The sequence below is a fragment of the Colias eurytheme genome, chromosome 14 (assembly GCF_061535395.1).
Source record: "Colias eurytheme isolate Ceu_HAF_F1 chromosome 14, ilColEury1 Martin Lab GWU primary, whole genome shotgun sequence".
Lineage (NCBI taxonomy): Eukaryota > Metazoa > Arthropoda > Insecta > Lepidoptera > Pieridae > Colias > Colias eurytheme.
Window position 1 is genome coordinate 3,025,872 of NC_142993.1, and position 24,731 is coordinate 3,050,602.

Sequence of the window (24,731 nt, forward strand, 5' to 3'; positions counted from 1 at the left end):
AAACAGTTACAGTGCTCCCACGGTAACTCTTCAAAATATATTTTTTGGTCACGCTATAAAACCACGCTGTGGCAACATTTCCTATACGCCATTAAAGATATCACTTCGGCTGTTCTTTAACATTTGCTACGGTTTTAGTTATTGCGCGAGCACTATATAGTTTCACAACGGCGGCTCCTGCTCCTGGCCCCGTGATCGGCCACAAGCGCTGTCACCATGCGCTGGCACCGGCGTGATGAAATTATTACTATACTCTACTTCATTGTTTCAGAAATAAATGTATTCATTCATTAATTTATTGTTGTATATGAAATAATGATATACCTCAAAACTTGGTTCAGGGGCTTTCGACTGTTTGCTAGTACTAGGTAGCTCAATAATATCCTGTAAAGATAAAGTTTAACTTCGGTAAACCAGAAAATTCAAATAACATAAATGTACAAAATGTACCCAAATGAAATTATTACTAACTAGCTATGTCCCGCGGTTTCACCCGCATTGCTCCGCTCCTGTTGGTCTGTTGAGATAATATATAGCCTAAAGCCTTCCTCGATAAATGGGCTATCTAACACCGAAAGAAATTCTCAAATTGGACCAGTAGTTCCTGAGATTAGTGCGTTGAAACAAACAAACAAACTCTTCAGCTTTATAATATTAGTATAGATATATATTTCACCATAATTTTATAATATAATCAATTTACCTCAAGACTTGGTTCAGGGGTTTTCGCCTGTTCTCTTGTATTAGGTAGCTCAACAACATCCTGAAAAGATTAAGTTAGTTGAATCAGATAATACTAAGAACATCCATGTACAAAATAAAAGGTGTAAAAAAACCGGTGACTAATCCAGGCTTCACACATTCATATGAGCCGTGTACATACACAACAACACCTCATAAACTTCCTCTCCACGGTATGTCGTGCAGTTCTAAAATAGTGCAGTGTTGTTGCTCGTGGGAAAGTGCAATGGAATTATTAATTTACCTTAAGACCTGGTCCATGGACTTTTGATTGTTGGGCAGTACTCAGTCGCTCAACAATAATATCCTAAAAAAATAAAATTTGATTTAGTATAAATAGAAAATATACCCCTATAAAAATAAATTAATAACTTGTTTTGTTTATTATGTAGACGTAGCAACAAAATCGGTCTATGAATATTTAAACTACAACATTTAAATCCAAACTAAATGCATCACAAAAATTACTCACTGTTGTAAAAAGTGTTGGAATTGCATTGGGCATCAAATAGGTTTTTTTTTTCGTTTTTCGAAAATAACGCGACTCAAAATGTATAGAACATATTCTGTGACTTTTTCCTGGTAACCAGTTCTTCCTTCCGGTAGCTCGAATCCATCTGTTTAATGTACTTGTTTCTTTTGGAAACCTAAAAAACATATTTAATATTAAAAAAACATTTCACGATTTTGGGGAAAATTTTACCCTGTACTGGTATCCCTAATGTTAATCACATGATTATACCATAAATTTGAAACTACGTAAAAACAAATGGCGTCCTGAACAACAAGAACACTTCGTAATTTAGTCGGATAACACAAAAAAATGTTTACGTCTATTTCGATGAAAATATTATATATTTGTAGATAATTTCACATTAGAGTTAATGAAAATGTATCAACTATATCCAGTTCTATAAAACAATATACTTCAAATAAGTTTACTTACGTGTGAAAGGTAATATTTGGTAATCTTCGTTCCGGCCGATTTTTACAACCAATCACACTACAACGCACCATATTTTCACTTAAAGTCGGATTAAAACAGATCACTGTCAACGTTTATTAAACTTTGAAGTCACTTAACAGCGAGAAAAAACAGAAAACTAGCAAAACAATGGACTGTAGCCGCTTGTTTGGGACAAACTGCCTTTGTCCCCAACAAAAGAAATCGCATAACATGAGAGAAACAAAAAACAATGTTTCTGTCTCGCTTGCTCTTAGCTTTATAGTCATAAGTGTATTTCTCTCACGCATTACTTGTCATTTTAGTGCCTCCTCTATGGTTCATTCCGTAGAGTGAGAATGAACCATAGAGGAGGCACTAAAATGACAAGTAATGCGTGAGAGAAATACACTTATGACTATAAAGCTAAGAGCAAGCGAGACAGAAACATTGTTTTTTGTTTCTCTCATGTTATGCGATTTCTTTTGTTGGGGACAAAGGCAGTTTGTCCCAAACAAGCGGCTACAGTCCATTGTTTTGCTAGTTTTCTGTTTTTTCTCGCTGTTAAGTGACTTCAAAGTTTAATAAACGTTGACAGTGATCTGTTTTAATCCGACTTTAAGTGAAAATATGGTGCGTTGTAGTGTGATTGGTTGTAAAAATCGGCCGGAACGAAGATTACCAAATATTACCTTTCACACGTAAGTAAACTTATTTGAAGTATATTGTTTTATAGAACTGGATATAGTTGATACATTTTCATTAACTCTAATGTGAAATTATCTACAAATATATAATATTTTCATCGAAATAGACGTAAACATTTTTTTGTGTTATCCGACTAAATTACGAAGTGTTCTTGTTGTTCAGGACGCCATTTGTTTTTACGTAGTTTCAAATTTATGGTATAATCATGTGATTAACATTAGGGATACCAGTACAGGGTAAAATTTTCCCCAAAATCGTGAAATGTTTTTTTAATATTAAATATGTTTTTTAGGTTTCCAAAAGAAACAAGTACATTAAACAGATGGATTCGAGCTACCGGAAGGAAGAACTGGTTACCAGGAAAAAGTCACAGAATATGTTCTATACATTTTGAGTCGCGTTATTTTCGAAAAACGAAAAAAAAAACCTATTTGATGCCCAATGCAATTCCAACACTTTTTACAACAGTGAGTAATTTTTGTGATGCATTTAGTTTGGATTTAAATGTTGTAGTTTAAATATTCATAGACCGATTTTGTTGCTACGTCTACATAATAAACAAAACAAGTTATTAATTTATTTTTATAGGGGTATATTTTCTATTTATACTAAATCAAATTTTATTTTTTTAGGATATTATTGTTGAGCGACTGAGTACTGCCCAACAATCAAAAGTCCATGGACCAGGTCTTCAGGTAAATTAATAATTTCATTGCACTTTCCCACGAGCAACAACACTGCACTATTTTAGAACTGCACGACATACCGTGGAGAGGAAGTTTATGAGGTGTTGTTGTGTATGTACACGGCTCATATGAATGTGTGAAGCCTGGATTAGTCACCGGTTTTTTTACACCTTTTATTTTGTACATGGATGTTCTTAGTATTATCTGATTCAACTAACTTAATCTTTTCAGGATGTTGTTGAGCTACCTAATACAAGAGAACAGTCGAAAACCCCTGAACCAAGTCTTGAGGTAAATTGATTATATTATAAAATTATGGTGAAATATATATCTATACTAATATTATAAAGCTGAAGAGTTTGTTTGTTTGTTTCAACGCACTAATCTGATGATTGAATTGATGATTCTGAGATACGTGACATTGATTTTATCCGCACTATGGATGACCACGACTATTTAAGTGATCCTAGTAAACTGACCGAATTTTCGAAACAAATTATTATTTATATCGCAGGGTTTGTTGTAAGTCAACTGAAAAAAGAACTTAAGTGTCCTGATTGTACGTCAGTTTTGACTGCGGATAAATTTAAAAGTTTCTTGTATAAAAAAGACAAGGGGGGACTGCAATATCCTAGTAAAGATGTAGTTGCCATTTGTACATTTAGTGAGAAAATTTTCCGTCAAAATAGAGATATGAGTAAGAAAAATTATTTTCATACTATTTCTCAAGAATGTCTCAAAAGATGCCTTAATGAAAATCTTTTTTCAAGAATAAGTGATCATTTTAAAAATCAATTATTTTTAGACTGTCACTATTCACTTTTAATTAAATCCATCTGCGGAAAATATATAAAAGTTAGGATGCACTATGCAACAAAAAAAATGTCTGAGGTGGATGACAAGGTACGCAACTTTTATAACAAGTTAATTTTATTTAAAGGTCAATAATTTTGAAGGTCAAGGATTCAACACCATCCTTAACTCTTAATTATAAGATTTTTTTTATGTTTGTATTAGTCATCACTACATAGTATAAAACAAAGTCGCTTTCTCTGTCCCTATGTCCCTTTGTACGCTTAAATCTTTGAAACTACGCAACGGATTTTGATGCGGTTTTTTTTAATAGATAGAGTAATTCAAGAGGAAGGTTTATATGTATAATAACACCCATTAAATAGTGGAGAAGTAGTGTTATTTTTGAGGTTTCTAATGTGATGTCGTAAAAATTTACATTTTTTCCGCTTACATTGCAAACGCTGGCTGAACCCTACGAGTTTTATCAAAATAATGTACTAAGTATTATACACATTGAAAAGGTCTACAGAAAAGTCCGCGATGGTATATGTCTATCTCTTATGGATAACCCACAATAACTTTTTTTGTCATTTACTTTTTACGACAAATAATGGCTAATTTTCGAAGCGATTTTAACCAATACAGCATTAATACTTAACCAATTAAATACCTTGAATACATTGTTCATTTGATATAGATATACAAGGTGAAAGGTAAGACATTTGAAAAATTTAGACAGGAGCTTCTACTCATGAAACTGAACAACTTTTGTTCTACAACTTTGCTGAATTCGTAAAAAAAAATTGGACTTTGTAAGGAAACTTCGCTAATCAGCTGACAGATTTCCATACAAAGTCCAATTTTTTTTCTATATAATATAAATAGATATTATAATTATATATAATAATTATATAATAAGATATAATATAAAGTACCTAATGTCCGATTTATTCCAGATATTGATGCATGCCAAAAAGGAGGACTAGGCCTACTGGGGATACCTCTTTAAAAAAAACGCACCTAAGGTTCTTACCTCACAGGTGGTGTGGAAAAAGAACCAATACAATACAACAGTGAATATATATATATATACTAGCGGTCCGCCCCGGCTTCGCCCGTGGTACATATTTCGCAATAAAAGGTTGTGCCAAATTTCATCAAAATCGGCCCAGTAGTTTATGCGTGAAAACCATACATACATACATACATACAAACCTTTCCTCTTTATAATATTAGTATAGATTTAAAAATTGCGGGACGTAGCGTTTGCGGCGGTACCGGCCAGCCGCCCGGCTATATATATTTTTATACCCGTGCGAAGCCGGAGCGGGCCGCTATGTTTTTATATACAACGTTCATAATTTTTCTGTAGTGTATTTACTATTTAGTATCAGCATTGCACCCGTGCGAAGCCGGGGCGGGTCGCTAGTTAAGTTAATAAATAACAAAATCTTTTCAAATCTGTCTTTTTCTTCATAAACCTATCTTACAAAAAAATACCCAAACATTTATAGATATTTTGCCAGTTTTTCGGATAAAAAGTTTTTGTAATAGTTGGCAACATTGACGTAAGGATTCGCCATCTCGTTCGGGTATACGCCGATGTGATCTCTAGTACATTCTCCCTCTACGGTTCATTCTCACTCTACGACTGACTACAAATATTGACACTGACATTTAGACCACAGTTAATAAATCATACAGATATAACATTGGTGTAGTTAAAATTATAAGCCAATCCTCACAGACCTAAAAAGAATATTACGCTCTAAGATATTACGTGATCTAAGATATGACGTCTGTGTTGAACGGAAACCTTGGATGTTGTAGTTTGATATTATGCAAGAAGCTTATATCTATTATGATATTATCAAGGATATTATCTTTCACAGCAAAGTCAAAAAGGACCAAACGATAGAGCACAATTTTCAGAAAATCGTAAAAAAAATCGGAAAGTGAAAGACCTATCGGCCATTATCGATTGTTTAGAACATAGTTTAGTAAAATTAAATAAAAATAAGGCTGTACACTAAAATACGTGCCTAAGTGTATTGAAAAAATATTCAATAGACGTATTTATGTTAAAAAAAAACTTTGTAGTTTGTTTTCCTTGGTCACGGCATCACGCATGAACGGGTGGACCGATTTCGATAATTCTTTTTTTATAATACATATTAATTGAAGTACGATGATGGTTCTTATGTAGAGAAAACGTAAATATGTACCACGGGCGAAGCCGGGGCGGACCGCTAGTAGTACATAAAAATTCCTATCATGAATCTCACGCCTACAACGGAAATTAAAAAAAATCATAGTTACATACTATGATTTTTTTACATGAAAGGAATATCTAAATATTATAATAAAATCATAGTATGTTTATCTCTAAAATAATAGGAATGTCTCTGCAATTGCATCCAACATTTTAGGGAACACCGAATCGATCCTGAGCCTTTGAATGATAGTGAAAAAAATTATTGTACAGGCTGGTGAATAACAAAAAAAAAATACTTCTCATAAAATTTTGAGTTTATGAGTGGCTAGTGGCTACAACTTTGCCATTTCAATATTTTTAAATAGCCTCGTAGTTTCGTCGGAAATTGTTTTTCAACCATTAATCCTTCATCGTTTTTCTTTTTTCCATACTTAGTGGATTTCATCGTGTTTACATTATTTTTTAGTCTCGTTATCTGGCTTTAAAATTATCAAAAAATTAGATTCTTACCTCGATTTTAACAATGCTTTTTAAATGAGTTTTGCATTTTTGTCTGATTTGAATTTTTATGTCTGATCTGAAAGTAATTTACCTACTGATCACTAGACAATTTTAGCAAAAAGCTAATCGGCGCACTTTATCTGTGAACACTTTATAGTATAATATCTGAGTATAATATTATATACTACCTGTAATATATACTCTAAGACCTACTCCTTGATGTTAACGGAAATGTATGTAATCCGATCGCTATTTAGGAAATGTATAGATTTCCTAGGAAATGTGTATAAAATAATTTATTTCACACATTTCCGTGTGATTTTAGGAATTACATACATTTCCTAGGAATTGTATACAATTCCTTGATTTCATAAATTTCCGTTAACATATATCTACCTACACTATTAATGACTGTACAGAAAACCTGCATTATAACGCAAATTACTAGATATTTAATGTACATTTCGCTTAATCCTTGCATATAAAATTCACAAAGAAGATTTTGATCGAATATTTACGAGGCACAAGCACGGCACTTAGTAACTGCAATGCCCTTGACCCAACCGGACCTCCGCAGTATATTTACATAGAAATAAATTCTGTTTTTGCTTCATGATTTTTCAGTTACCTACATGTACTTATGCACACAATGAAAACATGAACTGAAATTATCATGAATTGCATTCGAAGGTCCTGAAATAATTAAATGCAATTTATTTTAACTTAAATCTATAAAAAAAACTGTAAAAATATTTTACTATTGGGTATTTCTATAACTTTCAGAATCATTTTAATTACCTACTTAGATCCTGCATAATTTTTTATTGCTCATTCAAATCAACTTTCTCATTTGAAATTGTTTTGTGAGTAACATACTAAAGTTTTCATCATACTTCGGCCATCTTCCTTATGCAGTTCATAGGAGTCTGCGAAGCTATTTGCATTGGCATTCATTAACTCTCATATTCCGAGATAAGTCGAATACCTGCCGGTGATATTAAACTATTTTGTCCTCTCTAAAGTACGGGAATATTACATCGACACCGTACACTTACACTTTGATTTCCGATGGACTAGAATAATTTTATTGAAATTGTAGAGTTGATCGCTGAAAGGAATCTCTTTCATTTGCAAATTTAAATTCACCTTAGATAACGTTGTATATAAATATTTTTAAAATAAAGAAACTAACTTAAATACTACTTGTACCTATAATACCTATACGGTTTATTTTCACATTTACCCTGGCTACAAAAAATAAGCATATTATGCCACTCAGGCATAATAGCTATACCTTTCTTTTGGTAAAAGAGATTTAAAATCGGCCAAGTAGTTTTTGTTGTCCATCAAACAAACATACAAAAAATGGCCTCTTTTTTTATAACGATTTAGATACATATTTTAGAATTTCCACTCGAATCTAAATCGAAATTGTATCACTAGTCGATACGATATTATGTAAAAACTGATCTGTAGCTACAGTCAAATCACATTCTACAATTTCCGTAGCACCCTACATGAACTAAATTTACTAAAATTCACATTTCACGGGCGACTTTGGGATCAGAAATATAATTTACCAGCTTTCCACCCGTGGCTTCGCCCGATGTATCTAAAATCTTATAAATTGTACATATAAACCGTCCTCTTCAATCTCTCTATCTAAAAACTGCATCAAATCCGTTGCGTACTTTTAAAGATGTATAAGCATACATGGGGACATAGGGACAGGAAAAGCGACTTTGTTTTATACTATGTAGTGATGATGTAACAATATATTCTTACAATTCATGTCTGTACAATGTATAAATTTCAACTAGAAAAGTATATTTTGTAATAATAATAAATATGCTCAGCAAATCGCTTGTGAATAAGGCTTCTGGAAGGATGCCGAAATACTATTTTTCATGTACGTACGTACTGTATGTACGTACAATGTACCTACAATGTACGTATTGCCAAAGTGTAGAAAAATCACTATAAATTAAGAACTTACTAAAAGTTGGAAGTTTGAATATCGATTCATATGTGGAACGTAATACTTCGTACCAATACCTCTAATCATAGAACTAGAGTCGGAAGTCATAATGTGTGTAAGAATTTAACTTGAAGTTGAAGTTGAAAAAAATCTTATGAAATTTAGTTCTACCAACATTTTCCCTCTGAGCGATCTCTAGTAAATTGGAACCCAGGGTTCCAATTTACTAGAGATATTTAAAAATAAAAAAAAATGATCATCTTTCATGATTTTGAAAAGTTATAAAAGCTTTTTAAAAAAATTGGAATCCTCTTAAAAATGAAACTGAACCTAAGACTGAACCTCGTAAAGAACAATATTTTAATGCTTCTGGCTTGGATAGAAATTCTGAAATGAATCCATTACGACTTCCAAATTAATGATGAGAAGTTCTACTTTGTGCTTTGAGTGCAGTGTACGTATACGTTGAGGGACAAGCCTGTAAGATGCGGTCTCTGGACTGCAGCCAAAACAATGAAATGTACAGCACTTAGTCAAGTATGTAGCACGATCGATACAACATAATCTAACCTAATCCCAAACAGCTGATTACCTACATATCATCTTAATCGGCCTATAACGACACAAATATTAATTATCTCTTTGCCACACTTTTAATGATTAATTGACATTATGATGCACGGTCTAATGATTCGTTCGCATTAAATGCTTATATAAATAAATACTGAATAAGTATAAAACTCGAAATACAAAGGGTAAAAGCTGCGTAAATACAATGCGTAGATTAGTTAAATTGCTTGCGGTATCGCCGAGGACGCATGCGTACTGATGTAGCGCGCGCAACCCGCGGTCCCCGGCTGTCACTCGCCACTCCGCCGGCAAACTGATCTTGAGGCACACGCGCACCCAAGGTCCGCTACACCAAGCAACGCCGGCCCTTTGCGGCCAGGAGCCCTCCAAGGCGCTTCGTCACATTCACAAGACCACACCATCTGCGAGGGCACAGCCAGCGCCGGCGTTCGCAAACGGAGTACGGCGGATCAAAGGTACACCATTTTATTTCACCTGACATGTCCGCTCAATAGTACAATCGTAAAACCACATTTCATCCCCTCTAGCATATTGCAGCTATACAGGGCAGCCGCATTATGGCAGGGCTTAAATCAAACATTCTTTGTCGCATAGATCCCCGCCGGCAATGCCGTAAAACTTGCGCTACACCTTTGTGCGAGATCCAACGATTCAACAGCCATATTTATAATCCATTATACTTATCACTAAGAAGTTAAGCTGTTTGGTATTAAGCACGAGCTTACCTCCCACGTTCTTTTATTGTAGGTACGGGAGCACATAGCAGGTACGCAAAATGGTTTTTGATTATGCGCACAAACTGCCTACTTATAATCACGCCACATACATTGCGAATATAAAATTACCTTTATGTCATATATACCTACGACGACGTTGCTGAAAAACTTTTAAACGATGCCGTAAGCGTAGTAAGTAGTTGAGCGAATTCGCCATAAAAAAGAACAAGATACCTACTATAAACATTTAATTGTTGAAGTCCACTTACAACATTTTTAATTTTATAAAATATTATTATTATTATTTAATAATCTCAATCTTACTTGATAGGAAGGTATATTTCCATTTTCTACGACGTTTTATTTGTATTGTTCAGAATAAAAGTAGGCTATCGAAGTGTTGAGTCGGCATCTATTCAAGATTTCTATTGATCTTAACTTAAATGTGACCCAATGTCATAGTGAGCTTTTGTTGTTGATATTAGCGCAAGCTTTTATTATTCTAGTGATAGACTCTTCAGAGCTTCTTTTTGAAGAAAACTTATTTACTTTTTGAAGAAAACGTATTACCATATTATGTGTTAATTTTATTTTCTACCAACACTACCAAGTTAGACAACTTCTTGGCCGTTTCAGAATACATGTGGTTTTAAAAAGCATTCAATCACGTAAAAGCATATTTATCTGCCGATTTTAATATTGTTTTTATCACCTTGTATTCAGGCTAAACCTATTACTAAGCCAGTTTAACTGCGGTACCTTCATACTATTTAGGTTGAAGTTTTGTCTGCATATGACGCAATCTTACTACTACTTACTGATCTTCTACTTTCCTTTCCTGCGTTTCTGAATCTTTTAATTTAATAATAATTTCAAGAATTTAGAACGCATTTAAGGCTTACTAGCTCTACGTCTCGGTTTCTGAACTATCTGTAGCATCTTAAAGAAGTTGGTTTTTGGGGGCAAAAATGATTTTTTATTTTTATTTCAAAAGTAGGTAATGGGTTTTGTTAATATGCAACGTTAGATTACTTATTATATAGAAAATTAACAAAAACAAAAAAAGCAAATTTTAAAACATAATGGACTCATGTGACTATTTCTTTCTCTTGTTAGTTTCAACTTGTTTCTTTTTGACTGTTTAATTATTAAAACAGATGCATGATATCTCGCACTTGTTTTACATTTTATAGTAGTAAACTAAAATTATGCAATTTATTAACGGATGCATGTAATTAAAACTGAACATTAACTTGAGCTGCATACTGTTGCGGTAGAATTTGATATTATCTGAAGACAAGATTCGTTACTTCAAAGTGATTTCAAACTTTACCCATTCATTTCTATACATAACATTAATAAAGTTAATATACCTACTCGAAGTATGTAAATACATTTACATGATAACTTATCAAGCCTGTAGATGAAACATTGTAATGTTATTTCTATTTAATCCTCTCTATAGTAGAAAGGGTAAGCATTTTTTTCTACACCATCTAACGCCAAACCTTCAAACACAAAAATTTATTTATTCCACTAGGTTTCATTTAAAAGCCCTTTCGAATTGTTAAATCAAACGACAATAAGTTACCAGTTCGAAAGCTCTATTCTTAATTTTAGCATATAAATACTAATAAATATTGATTTTTTTATAATACAGAAAATAGAATCATGCGGTGGAATTCGAAGCTGCGTTTTTCGCCGTATGGGATAAATTAAGAAGAAAGTTCCCCGTCTTCTTACCTACGTAAATAATCCGTAAATTTTAATGCAATTTCATAATTGATTTATATAAATGAGAGGAAAGCTTATTCAAAGTAAATCAACCCCCTATTTAATTTCTAGCTATAAGTTATCTGAAAACTGCTATCCAACGATGTGTATTATGACCTTAATCCTCATGTGAGGTCCGACTCCGAGTATCTGCAATGAAAATAATTTTGGTGGATTAACAATTTTGTTATATGATATGTATTCATTTATAAATTCGTAATAAGTAGGTACCTTTGATCCGTATTTCCAAGATATTAAGCATAAAGTATAATATAAGAACGAGTCTATTGAAAAAAAAAAGTTATTCATGAATTTAGTAATAATTAATACCTAAGTTGTGTTATAATCTTGTCAATGAATTAAAATGAGTCTAAATTGCTTAATCTAAACATTTTGGCTCCTGTAAAAAAGTTCGTTTTTAAAGAACTGAACTAGCTTTCTACCCGCGACTGCGTTTAAATGTACACTAGGCATAGTAGCTGTCCACTGTGCCAAAAACACATTTCAAATCCCTACCAATTAAGACTTCAAATTTTAGCAAAAAAAATTGATATTTCCTATAATAGACGCGAATTTATAAAATTTTCTTCTTTCAAAAAATAAATGTTCGCTTCAATTAAAGCTGAAACTTATTATCTACATATAGTTAATTAGGCTCCCGCCCGCGGCTTCGCCTGCGCAGTCCGAGAAGAAGAAAAACCCGCATAGTTCCCGTTCCCGTGGGATTTCCGGGATTGCGTCATTTTCCCGGGATAAAAAGTAGCTTATGTCCTTTCTCGGGTATCAAAATATCTCCGTACCAAATTTCATGAAAATTGGTTCATTAGTTTAGGCGTGATTGAGTAACAGACAGACAGACAGAGTTACTTTCGCATTTATAATATTAGTATAGTTAATTATTTATATTCAGTACAGGAGCTTTAACGCTGAAAATTAATAATATGGTTAATAAAGGCCTGTCACAGCCTTCGGTTGCAGATGACAGGTAACGATGCTAGGAGATAATACCTGCATTGTACCGATCTTATATAACTTTGTTGGGAAAACAAGTCTATATTAATCACTATTTATAAACTACCATACTACCATATATTAATCCTTGTGAAAAATATAAAAAGGAACATATAGCTGCAAGGTAGTAGTAATGTAATTGGTAATTCATTCAGTTACTTATTTATGTAACATAGACCTACAAATTTACAATAAAATGTTAAGAATTACAATAATTTTTTATGTAAAATACAATTTTACATTGCCTATTAATACCTAACATTTTCTTTTATATTTTGCTATGGTATATAATATTATGTAGTCCTGACTTCTTATAATACGAGAATAGAGTTTCACGCGTTTCTATATCTAAATAGTGTTAAAGAAAGATATAAATCAGTAAAATTAAAAAATTTAATATCGATTGTAGGACGAAATATACCACCAATCAAAGAGTTATTTGATTACTTACATCACTTTGGTCGCCAATTTATGCCTGCTCATTGAACTTAAATAATAATTACGGTGGGTAATTTAAGTAACTTCATAAATTATAATATTATCTCAGTTTGACGATCAAAGTTTAGCTTAACTCGCTCTTATCAAGACGAATTGCTTAAGTATTTGAAGATTATTTTAATGTAAAAAATTATTCAAAATTATTATTTAAAATATAATATATATCTGTGTAGTGTGTAATGTCGTCACTTCTTCGAGAATTTATTGATTATACGAAATAAACATTGTTTGGTACTACAGCAGATCAAAAATTGTAGAGCTTTATTTCTCTCTAAAATTTAATTAAAATCTGCGGCTAAAACATTCTTTCGATTTGTAAAGCATTCTTTAGCAAGGGCAAGATTGGCCAACAAATCGCGGTCACGTTGATTGAAACTCGATCTGAAATGTCTCGTGTTTCTGTGAAGGTGACGGTCACGCCGTGGACAAACCTACGATCCACCCAACACGCCCTACAATATACCCGAATTCAGCTGAGCTCTTGATATAAATACATTTTTATAATCAAGGTTTAACGGTTAACTCAATATATGTCTGTGGTTAACTCTTTGATATCTATCGAGTTAAAATAAAACGATTGGGGATTTCAATTCGATATTTCATAGTTTCGAAAATAACTGTTGTTATATGTAGTTCCGTATTATAAGATGGAATGAAAAAATAGAGTAGATTTGCAATCTTAGATTGGCCATTGAATATAGAATATATTATAATTTTCTAATACTACTAACTTCCTAAATTATACCCATATAATATAGAGTTGCTTATTATGATATTAAGACCAAAAACGAACGATAATTTATTTACATTATGGTTCATATTTAAAATCCTATTATATTGCATGAAATAACTCATATTATCATATGAACTTTAGGTAAATTTTCTGATTAGCATGTTAATTTCAACTCTACCACGTTCGGTTTCGTTTCACGCTAAGCTTTACGCACGCGATAATTTCTAGGTTAAATTTATTATTATAATAAGTATAAAGGTTTTAATATAACATTTTTCATCATGTTTCAATTCAAATATCTTCCTAACATCAATCATCCCGATGTATTCTAGCATAAAATACTATTGTTTAAAACACCTTTACAGACAACCATTAAGTTTATGCGTTTCATATATTTTATATCGTCTTTAAAAGATTTAGAAGAAAATAACTTTGCAAAAATATATTTAATATTAAGGTTTTCTATTTTTAATGAAAATCCCACGATCATGTTAAATTGGCGGATTCTGCCATTGAGATGAATCTTTGGTTAAATTCAACTAATAGGAAATGTGGAATAATAATTATAGATTAACAAATAAAATAATATCGATAGAATTGAGCATAAAATAAACATAAATTAGGCTCTCTTTCTTATTGCACGGGATTTATGTCTTGAACATGAACATCCCGCGATTTCAGGAAATCGGCTTTAAAATGAGAAACTGTGAAAAAGAGGCACATAACGAAACCTGAGACTGTCCATTAAATTAAATTTCATATATTCGTGCCAGTGTTAAATTTACAGGGCATTTATAGGTAGTGCCTAGGGCGGTAAAATTTCAGGGGCGGCAACATTACGGGAAAATTTTTTCACAAACTTTTTTATTTTGGAATTAAGTTTAAATAAGATTACTATAATAATTTTCTCATTATTAACAGTATATATGAAATTATGTACATTGCTTTAAGCTACAAAATTATGAAAAAGTTAAATACCGAAAAGTTTAACGTTAGAGAAAAACAATTTTGTATTGTGTCTAACCTTTTTGTGTACATCAATACGTAATTTTTTTACTCAGTAATTTAAATCCGTTGTAACAAAACTTCATCCATTCAATGCAAATTTTTATGGCGGTATACTTTGCCAGAGGCGGTTCTACAGTGAACCGTAGCTGTACTCTGTAGATTTGACTATAATTTAATGACTTACTTGAAATGCATTTTATAATTTGTAGGTACATTTGGTCTAAACGACGTTTATTAATATGAGTAACACGTGCGGTCATTACATTTTCCGTCCTATTTAAAATAAAATACCCTTAAAAGCTCTAAAGTGGGTACACGTGGCTTTAAAAGTTTTATTTTCAACCTATTTTCTTTGCAATTCTAGTACTGAGTCCGCCGCTATTTTCTACTTATTCTATTCAAAATACTAAATGAAACATGTTTATTTTATACGCGAAATAGAGCTCAACTTTTGCAAGCAACTAAATGCTCATTCGAAATGCACCAAATTTTACTACTGCATTGCTGTTTAACTTTGAAAACTTACGTGATAGACATTTGCCAGTCCAACTATGTTTTGCTTTGGAAATGTAATCGTTACATGCAATTGATGATCGGTGATCAATTGTTGCAAGTTTTTAGAATGTTCAATTCAATTTCAACACAATTTAACACAATTCAACACTGTTCAGTACAATTTCAACACTATAACAACTATAGAAGAACAAACAAATTTCGCTATTATGAATCCCTTCCAGCCCTTCTCTAGTTCGATCCTCAAATAATTATTTGCACATTTACCTGCGGATGATGAGAATGTTAATATTAATTGATTCAATTTCACCTGCTGTATGTTTGTGCATACATATATATCAGGATTTATTGTTTCAACTATTAAGTATAACGTGTACATGTTTTCTTCGTTATGATTCAATACTACAATTATTCAAATTTTAAGTAGGGTACATTTAACACTCTACAGTTTTTAAATTTAAAAAATCCAAAGTAAAGAGACATCGAAAAAGTAAAAATACTTTTTAAATGTGCGACGCGAATGTTTATCATTTCATTACAAGCCGCTAATTAAAAACCTCTAGAACCGTAGCGCTAAGCGCTGCCTCCATTTTGCAACAAATGAAAACGCATCTGACCGTAAATGTAAATACATAGATTTCTCGCAGCACCGTTATCCACAAATAAATATTCATCACTGCAGATACGTTGTATAAAAACGTGATCGATTTAGCCACTGCAGAGATTTTCCAGACTGTAGGGCGCGCAGGTTTCCAAGAGTTTATTTTACGCAATTTATATACGCTCTGGTGGATATTTAATGAGAAAACACAGCGTAATGAGCGGCCGACCGTTTCGAATGTCTTTGAATAGTTTTCATGTATTTTAATGAACCGCGTTTATGTTTCATGCGTATCTGAATTTATGTAGGGTTAGGTTGTACATCAAAATATTTAATGGGAAGGGGATGGATTTTTAATTAAATAATATGAGTATTTATTAATTTATTCAAAATTATGATATTTCTAATTTTTTTATTTGATTTAACAATAATTATAAATATACCTAATTGCGGCTACGAAAACGCATGGAATTACGTAGCACTAAGCTACGTAGTGCATTTAATGCAATCTGAGTTGTTATCCAATTTTATTGTAGAGTTTGAGAATACATATTATGAAGCTAATATCCAATTCTAATCGGATATTTGAAAATGCTATTAGCCTAAATTATAAAGGGAAAGGTAAGACGCTTTGCGAACAGAATAAGGTCAAGATATTTCGGAGGTGCTAAATTACAGTTTATGTAGGTATGTCTAAGAATACATTGTATAGATAATTTGTAACATTTTCAAAACGGTCTTGGAAATTTTAGAGTATACAGAATTTAGTTGAATCTCTACAATTAATAAATAAGTGATAAAACTTTGGTATACCTAAGGGTTGCGTGATAAGAAGATGTAAAAATAAAATTTCTGCTGGTAATCTCCAAAATTACGTTCACTTTTTCCCATTACCATAAAATTATCCTTCTATGGATTCAAATTATGGTGTTTTAGGTACTAACTAAACGTGTTCGAAAAACACCATACTCGAAAAGATTTTATCATAATCCAACTTTCCAATAAGGTTCTCCAGTTCATTCTCTGCAAATGTAGATCTTAGCGTCTATTTAATCTGTTTAGCTCAACAGTATCGTCTTTAACCTTGTAGTTAAGTAGCCCTTGAAAAATTGCTAACAATTCAAAACTAGGAGTGAGAAAATTAAAAGAAAGAGTAAATAACGAAGTCTCGAGTTTGGCTTCACGCCAATGCAGGGATCTACGAGTCTTTTGTTCTACACAATGATGTTTCTTTTTATCTTACGTAGTTTGTGACACTTAACTTATTTTTTATTTTATGGCAATTATTTATTTTTCTGTGTTTGTTATTCATTATATTCTAAGTCGACACAATTAAACTGAAGCAAATAATAAAGCTTTACCCCAACATTGCACTGTACTTTCGAATAAACTGAGAATAAATTAAACATATCTAAAATTTCGATACTATTAACCTACATTTCAAACATTATACTATAAAAACAGTCGTAAGAAAACTCGAATATCAGCAAGTGGTTACTTTTGAGAATATAGATAATAAGCTTACAGGGCATTAGTAATATAATCTTACTGTCTTGTTATTGATCCGCACATACTTTAACCATAATGCTATAGAGCATTTGCTACTTATTCAAATGCGCATCTTTAAATAGCATTACTTATCTTCAATAGCTAGAAAGTTTATGAAATTTTCTATAGGTATTTTTATATGTTTTAAAAAAATATTTATATAGAAACAAAAATAAATCTTCCTTAATTGGGGGTTTGGACTTGAAATTTGGTACTACGACTTACCAGTGTTTTGAAACTGATTTCAAATAATATATGATGTTTTCTTTAGTTGCAACTCTGCTCTTTCCGCATTGTTTCAGTACAATAACAAATCGCCTTAAAAATGAAGCATAACTTCAAAGTATGTAACATTTCTATTTCTACTGCAAGTTTATAAGGAAAACATACAAAATTTCAATCTTTAATAATGTATGAAAATAAATCAATTTAATAAAGAAAAGTTTTAGATCATTTTTTTAATTCAAAGTATTACTGTAACGCTTAAATTTTAAAAAGCTTAAATTCTGTTTCGTTGTTCAAGTATTTTTAGAGAAATGCTATTCAACAAAGATAAGTTGAAAAAATTACGTATTAAGAAATAATGTTCTCAAAGGATAGCAAAACGCAACATAACATTTAAAGCTTGAGAAAACGTTATAAACAACATTGTCTACGTTGTTGCAACACATCTTACAATATACAACGTATACATCAATGTTGCAACATAAATGTAGGAGCGGAGGAGCGTTTCCATCGATCGCACACTCGCATGCCGCAAAACATTCGGACCTTGACCCACGATGCAGTGGCAATTAATGCAATTTGTGAACTGGGGTGTCGGCGATCCTTCGAGCTACCGGTTGTAACCGGAAAACATAATGTTGACTACGGAGTGCGTACTTTATAGAGCTTCTTGATAAACCCTTGCTTTTTATCAATGGATCTAATCGTTTCATTAATGTGAACTTCTACATCGCTGTAGGCGAAACCTTATTATTAGGTAATTAGATGTGCCGAATTTTAAACTATTTTAAACCTTGTATTATCTGTTATGGTCTATGGGCGACGCAACCTGCTTACCACCAGGCAGTGCGTCCGCTCGTTTGCCTGCCTATAACATGAAAAAACCTTTAATCTAGATTTCAAAATACTTTAGTTACTAAAACTACAATAATATTTAGATTGATAAAGTCCTTAAAAATGATATAATTGTAATAAAATAACACATATATGTTAATTACTGAAATAAATACACATGCAGTGAAAACTGTTATTGGTCTAGTATCCGTTCATCCGTATAAAGATTTCCCTTAAAAGTTGACCACGTCTATTCGAACGTCTTTCTTGTACATTATGATACTAACATAGATGATTTTTAATAGCCAACCTATTGCAACTTTTCCTGTATCGATTATTTTCATTCAATAATTTATTTGTGACATACATTCAATGCTAGCGGGCATTCTTACAAAGTCCATCCGTTGAGTTAGACTTATTTGAATTAAATTTTAAAATATTTTATTTAATAAATAGTAAATATTTCACATTATGTTTATTGTTTATGTTAAACTACTAACAAAAAAAATAACATCTAACTGAAAACTTTATATTTATAATACGTAACCATATATTTCGAAATTATTGACTACAATTATTTTTCAAAGAAGTTTATAACACATATACCTATTACCAAAAATGCCTACCTATATTATTATTCAAAATTATTTATTTTATAGTGCTAAATTCGCCTCTTAAAAAGGGCTTTTGTACAAATTCTCATTGCTTACTTAATTGCCACAAAAATATTTCGAAATGTTTTCCTAAATTCCTTTAATGAGGCTTAAATTATTTCGTGACCAAATAAATTATGTCGCGTGTTTGTTTCAGAGATGGAAATCGTGCCTGAGGGGAAAAACTTCCGATTGGTAACAAAAGACGAGCTCCCAGCGGTGGCCGATTTTTTAGTGCAGTATATGCCTGAATCTCTCAAGGTACGTTAAATTTAAATAAATATATTTTTATACTGTACAAATATTTGATTTCTCATTTTTAATTCATTCTATGATTTTAGTTTCATCAGACGATTCAAACATATCTCAACAATAAGGTGTGGGACTTCCATTTTTATGTAGCGAAGAATTGGCCGGAGGACCCAATCTGCTTACACTTTCCTGGTTGTACTAGTACGGTAAGAATATTTTATTATCTGTGAATACAAAGTATTTAATTGCCTTATTATAACAAGCGTCCATAGATAAAATATTACTACAGCGTATATAGGTACCCCTCTATGCCAGCTTTGCCTTTGTGAAAACGTGTCTGGTACCAGGTTTTCCTTTGTGCATAAGGATGTAGTGCAGTAATGGAATCTTTGATCGCTTGTTTTAGCTAGCTCTACACGTGGAAAGACCTTAAATGTCATAGCCTGCTTTTTGAAACACAATTTTATTACAAGCAATAATAATATTATGATTAATTAGTATACTTGACTGTTCAAATAATCGATTTTCGAGTAATTTAAATTAAAAAGTTGACATTGAAAATGTAGAGTTAAATTGATTTCAGACATAGATACTATGAATAAATATTGTTTTAATTATTATTTATACATAAAACGAGAATATATCGTCTACCTAACTATATACTGACATTACTCCACTTTCATTTAATATCTCATAATTTTATATTTATAATATTTTTAACATTTCCCTACTTCAAGCTTTTACGAAATACCATACTTTACATTTAACTTGTGAAATACAGAAAAACAAATGATAAAAAAATACCAGAAAATGAAGTATCCATTCGGCTTAATACTATTATAATTAATCATATTTTTCCGTGTCGTTTCCGTCACGTTGCGTCGTCGAGTCGTCGCGTCGTCGCGTCGTGCTGAGTGCTCTCCCCAAGAGATCTGGGAAAATGTTACATTTTTAATTTTGCTTCATAATGGCTTGGATGACGTGTTTCATATTGCAGTATGTGAAGTAGGTCACCAAATGTATGGAGATCATATCCACCATTTGGATGCTTTTAGACGAATAGGGTAAATGAATTAATAATACGGAAAATATAAAAGACTGCTCTACAATATTGGAGTTCATATTAAAATACCAAGCCCTCATTAAAAATATTACATTTTTGTTACGACATAGGTATTTATCGAAAGACTTTCACATTTAATTATAAATTATAATAGGAACAGATTTTTTTATTAGGTATACGTACATTATTTTAATCAATTACTAATCCGCATATAGTATATTCGCAGTTTTTAGTAAATTTGTTTAACTAAGTAGGTACTGAGTTTTATATCATGTGCTTAAGATAAGATGCTATACAATTTAAGTTCGTTCCAAAACACATATAATTTCTTCGCAAAAGAAAAGATTTCTTAATCATTCCACATTTTTTATGATTACCTCATTATTTTTTGATTTTGCAGCCAAACAGCCATCCCTATGAAAGTGTAACCATATTCTGTCCATCGAGCCGCGCGGAACTGGTCGACCTGGTGACAACAGAGGACATACTCCTCGACCTCACCAAACCCTTGTACCTGAACTTCACTCACGAAGCCATCGTGGAACGCTTCGAGAAATACTATGAAGCCCACGATAAGATTACTGGCGACGTCTATGTGTGCGATAATCCTCCCACGGAAAGCAATGAACAGTAAGTATTACAAAATATAGCATGACATTTTTTTGATTGTAACTACATTTCAATCATTAACAGTTTGTTAATTTAAATTTTTACCATTTATAGACTGCCACCGGACGTGGAGCTAGTTCGCTTGCAGCCTGAACACATGCAAGCTGTACACGACTTGTATCCAGCAAGCGATATCGAATGCCGCGAGGTGTTCGAGAAACTCGTAGCCGAACTGCCCGCCTACGGGATATTCGTAGAGGGACAACTAGCCGCGTGGATGGTACAATCATACTACGGCGCGATGTTCTCGATGCAAACCCGGCCCGAATTTCGCAGGAAAGGCTACGGGATTTACTTGGCGAGGCGCCTCACCAAAGAAGTCGCCGCACGTGGATACAAACCGTTTGTTGTCATTCGTCCGGAAAACGACGCGTCCCGTTCTCTCTATTCGAAACTTGGCTTCGAGAAACGTTTCCGAACGGTGCGCGCTGTCCTGCGTCCGCGCTAGACGTTGAAGTTGAACACTAGCAGATTTTATTTTTTTAAGACTTTTGAATAAATCAAATAGCTTGCGATCTTTGATCGTTAGAAAATTTAGTAGTAGCTTTAAGATTGGAGCGGCTGTTGCTGTCGATCTCTAAATTGAAATTCAAATAAATCATGCGTTTAAACGTTATTTCTTTTTTTATAGGACAACGAATTGTGACGTAAATAGTGATGTATTGTTTTAATTAATTCACGGATACGAGAGCAGCAGCCGTTCATTGCGTTTTAGCATGAGCCAATCAACGGTACTAACATGTCAAGAATTGAAAATCAAAAAACTCGGTTTAAAATAAGTTTTATGCTTGACTTAGATAGATTGACTTGAAATCGGTATACTGCGTTTTTCCAAATTACTGCCATTACATTTTTTGATAGTTGTGAAAGGTTTTGATCAGAAGTTTTTTATTCTTGACACGGTTAGAATTAAATTCATATATAGATGAATGCTTATAAACACTCGTTGATCGAGCGGCACTATTCTATCTCATGCTGTTGAAAATACGGACCAGTTTCGATCGTGTAGGTGTAATGGTTGGAGTAGGAATCAATTAATAAGTGTGATATTAGACCATGAGATGATAGTGACCGTCTACACTCGAGATGCACAATTGTTCAAATACATTAAATGCACCATCACATTGTTATTTTCAATTAAATAATGTAAACTATAACGGTAACATTTGAAGGCTCGACAGTTTTGTATAACAAAATGTAAACCTGGATTTGGAAATATATAACGTCTATTTTGACTGTAGGACTTGATAGATTTTGATAGCATTATAAATGGGAAGTAATATTTATAATTTTATGTACCTATTGTATTTATTTTTGACGCTATATTGCATTTATAAAGATTTAAGTGTAGGGTATTTATTGTATTGTTTAGCAATCAGTGCGACAAAATTCAATTTTGTCTATTGTATTCATTTTATTATATTTTGTAGCTATAAATACAGCATTTCTACAAACAAATTACTTTGTTAAATTTAATAAATTATCAATGAGGTTTGATACAAAAACTAGGTAGGTAGGGATTTTAATATGGGAAACCAACTTTTTTACAAATATGTATTTAAATTGTAGGCTTCGTAAATTTTCTATATGATATTCGAAAATGGCTATAGAAAAACCTACGTTGGTCTGGTATAAGTTGTAGCCTTGTTTTATTGTTAGTACCTATAACCGCGTTTATTTACTTGTAACTTATGCTTTGTATAAATGTAATCATTTGATTAATATTTGATATTTATTTAGGTCTTCCTAAAGGAATGTTTAAATATCAACAAGAACATAAATGGGAATGGTATCATGAAGGAGATTGTTGTGTAAGATATAAATAATTGTATATTTCAGCTCCCCTCACTATAACACAGGCACAGCATTGCTCATTAAAATATCTTTAACTGGCAATGCTAATTTTAAATTTTGCTCAATAATTCCCAGAGCTTCCACTTTAAAATTGTGTCAATGCTTATTTTTCAAATAATGGACAATGTTACAACCACAGGTTACAACTATAAAAATAATAAAACCTCCTGTGGCACAAACTTGCCAGATAAATATTCCACAAGCTTATGGTAATCACGATAAATTATCTAATTTTAAAACCAAACATAGATACATATAAATTGTAGACAAAAACCAATTTAGGTACATATACCTAAACGTGCTTCAATATCTACATACGCAATACAATTTCATGGTATTTGTTATAGAAATAATACTGGAATAAAATTAATTCCTCCTGTTGTTTTCTCATAAACAGTCATCAATTTGCAATCATGCTGAAGGCTTTATTCCAATTTCCTACTTTCTGCAAATTACGTAAGTAGGTCAAATTTCTTCAAATACTTATTGTTAATTGTAGGTACCTTTTTCTGAATATTTTCTCTAGCTCCTATGATAAATAAAATGCAAAGGACATATTTCCGTCCTTAAAACAGTTGATGTCTGCGGAATATTGTAATAATGGCATGTTACAAACCTACGCGCTACTTCAGTATGTAGTGACCGATCTGTATAATTCATTACCTACCTTACAAAGGTAATTACAAAAATAAAGAGATTAACTACAAATGTTGCATGCCTTTTATTTATAGCCCTTTAATTTTGATAATATCTATGTTAATGTTGATACTAGTATGACCATTTAAATAAGTAGGTATTTAAACATAATCTATTATTGTTCTATAGGTATGTAGTAAATTATATAAGAAGTTTTTAATTTTAATAATCACCGCAATAGTGCATTGTGATTTTTTATGAGTGATAGGCCTTATTACGAGCAAGAAATCTATACTAGTGTTAGCTTTAGCTACTATAAAATATTCTGTGCTAGTGCTAAGTCGCACTTTTGAGCTTTTAATGAGAAAAAAAAATTAAAACGAAAATTAAAAAATAATTCTCGGTATCCGGAAATGCTTTTCCAAAAATAAAAACTGGAAAATATGCGCCCAAATATGCTCTAACGCACTATTTTCTTAGATAATAAATAAATTCATATCCAAGATATTATTTACAGTTACGTTTTCAGAATTATTTCAATTTTTCACGAAAGTTCACTTACCTAGTTCATCATTTAATAAAATTAAAAGTTTTAGAAATTGACACGTGGGTGTTCTACACGTGCATTTTAAATGCATCCCTACAGCAGAGGGATTTTTTAAAATATGTTTTTATTTTAGTAATCAGTGCGATATTATATATATACCTATAGAGTCAATCGTCTCTAACCATTTTTTTTTGTTACATTGATTGGTTTTAATTGATAAGTTTATTCATATTTTTTTAATAAGATAAACAGTATTTATTTGTTACATTGATTGGTTTTAATTTATAAGTAACTAGATTTCCGCCCGCGGCTCCGCCCGCGTTTGCAAAGGAAAACCCGCATAGTTCCCGTTCCCGTGGGATTTCCGGGATAAAAACTATCCTATGTGTTAATCCAAGTTACCCTCTATATGTGTGCTAAATTTCATTGTAATCGGTTC

At 32.1% G+C, this 24,731-nt stretch overlaps 2 protein-coding genes across 2 annotated transcripts; both read left to right on the forward strand.

The window, feature by feature from the left end:
* Positions 1-2,030: 2,030 nt before the first annotated feature.
* LOC149902750 (THAP domain-containing protein 1-like) lies at positions 2,031-3,448 on the forward strand. Its single transcript, XM_090109257.1, has 4 exons — positions 2,031-2,385; positions 2,685-2,859; positions 3,025-3,087; positions 3,310-3,448. The coding sequence occupies exons 1-4, from the start codon at positions 2,315-2,317 to the stop codon at positions 3,376-3,378; spliced, it is 378 nt and encodes a 125-aa protein (XP_089965383.1). The 5' UTR covers positions 2,031-2,314; the 3' UTR covers positions 3,379-3,448.
* Positions 3,449-9,443: 5,995 nt separating this feature from the next.
* LOC149902751 (uncharacterized) lies at positions 9,444-23,802 on the forward strand. The gene is made up of 5 exons (XM_090109618.1): positions 9,444-9,613; positions 19,429-19,532; positions 19,613-19,729; positions 20,987-21,216; positions 21,310-23,802. Exons 2-5 carry the CDS (start codon positions 19,431-19,433, stop codon positions 21,701-21,703), a joined length of 843 nt encoding a protein of 280 aa, XP_089965744.1. The 5' UTR covers positions 9,444-9,613; positions 19,429-19,430; the 3' UTR covers positions 21,704-23,802.
* Positions 23,803-24,731: the final 929 nt, after the last annotated feature.

What these genes read in the sequence shown, in the direction of transcription:
- LOC149902750 (XM_090109257.1), top strand. Translation starts at nt 2,315, where the DNA reads ATGGTGCGTTGTAGTGTGATTGGTTGTAAAAATCGGCCGGAACGAAGA. An exon ending in CCAAATATTACCTTTCACAC is followed by an intron (nt 2,386 to 2,684) that starts GTAAGTAAACTT and finishes TATGTTTTTTAG; the next exon opens with GTTTCCAAAAGAAACAAGTA. An exon ending in TTCCAACACTTTTTACAACA is followed by an intron (nt 2,860 to 3,024) that starts GTGAGTAATTTT and finishes TTATTTTTTTAG; the next exon opens with GATATTATTGTTGAGCGACT.
- LOC149902751 (XM_090109618.1), top strand. Translation starts at nt 19,431, where the DNA reads ATGGAAATCGTGCCTGAGGGGAAAAACTTCCGATTGGTAACAAAAGAC. An exon ending in ATATGCCTGAATCTCTCAAG is followed by an intron (nt 19,533 to 19,612) that starts GTACGTTAAATT and finishes CTATGATTTTAG; the next exon opens with TTTCATCAGACGATTCAAAC. An exon ending in CCCACGGAAAGCAATGAACA is followed by an intron (nt 21,217 to 21,309) that starts GTAAGTATTACA and finishes TACCATTTATAG; the next exon opens with ACTGCCACCGGACGTGGAGC.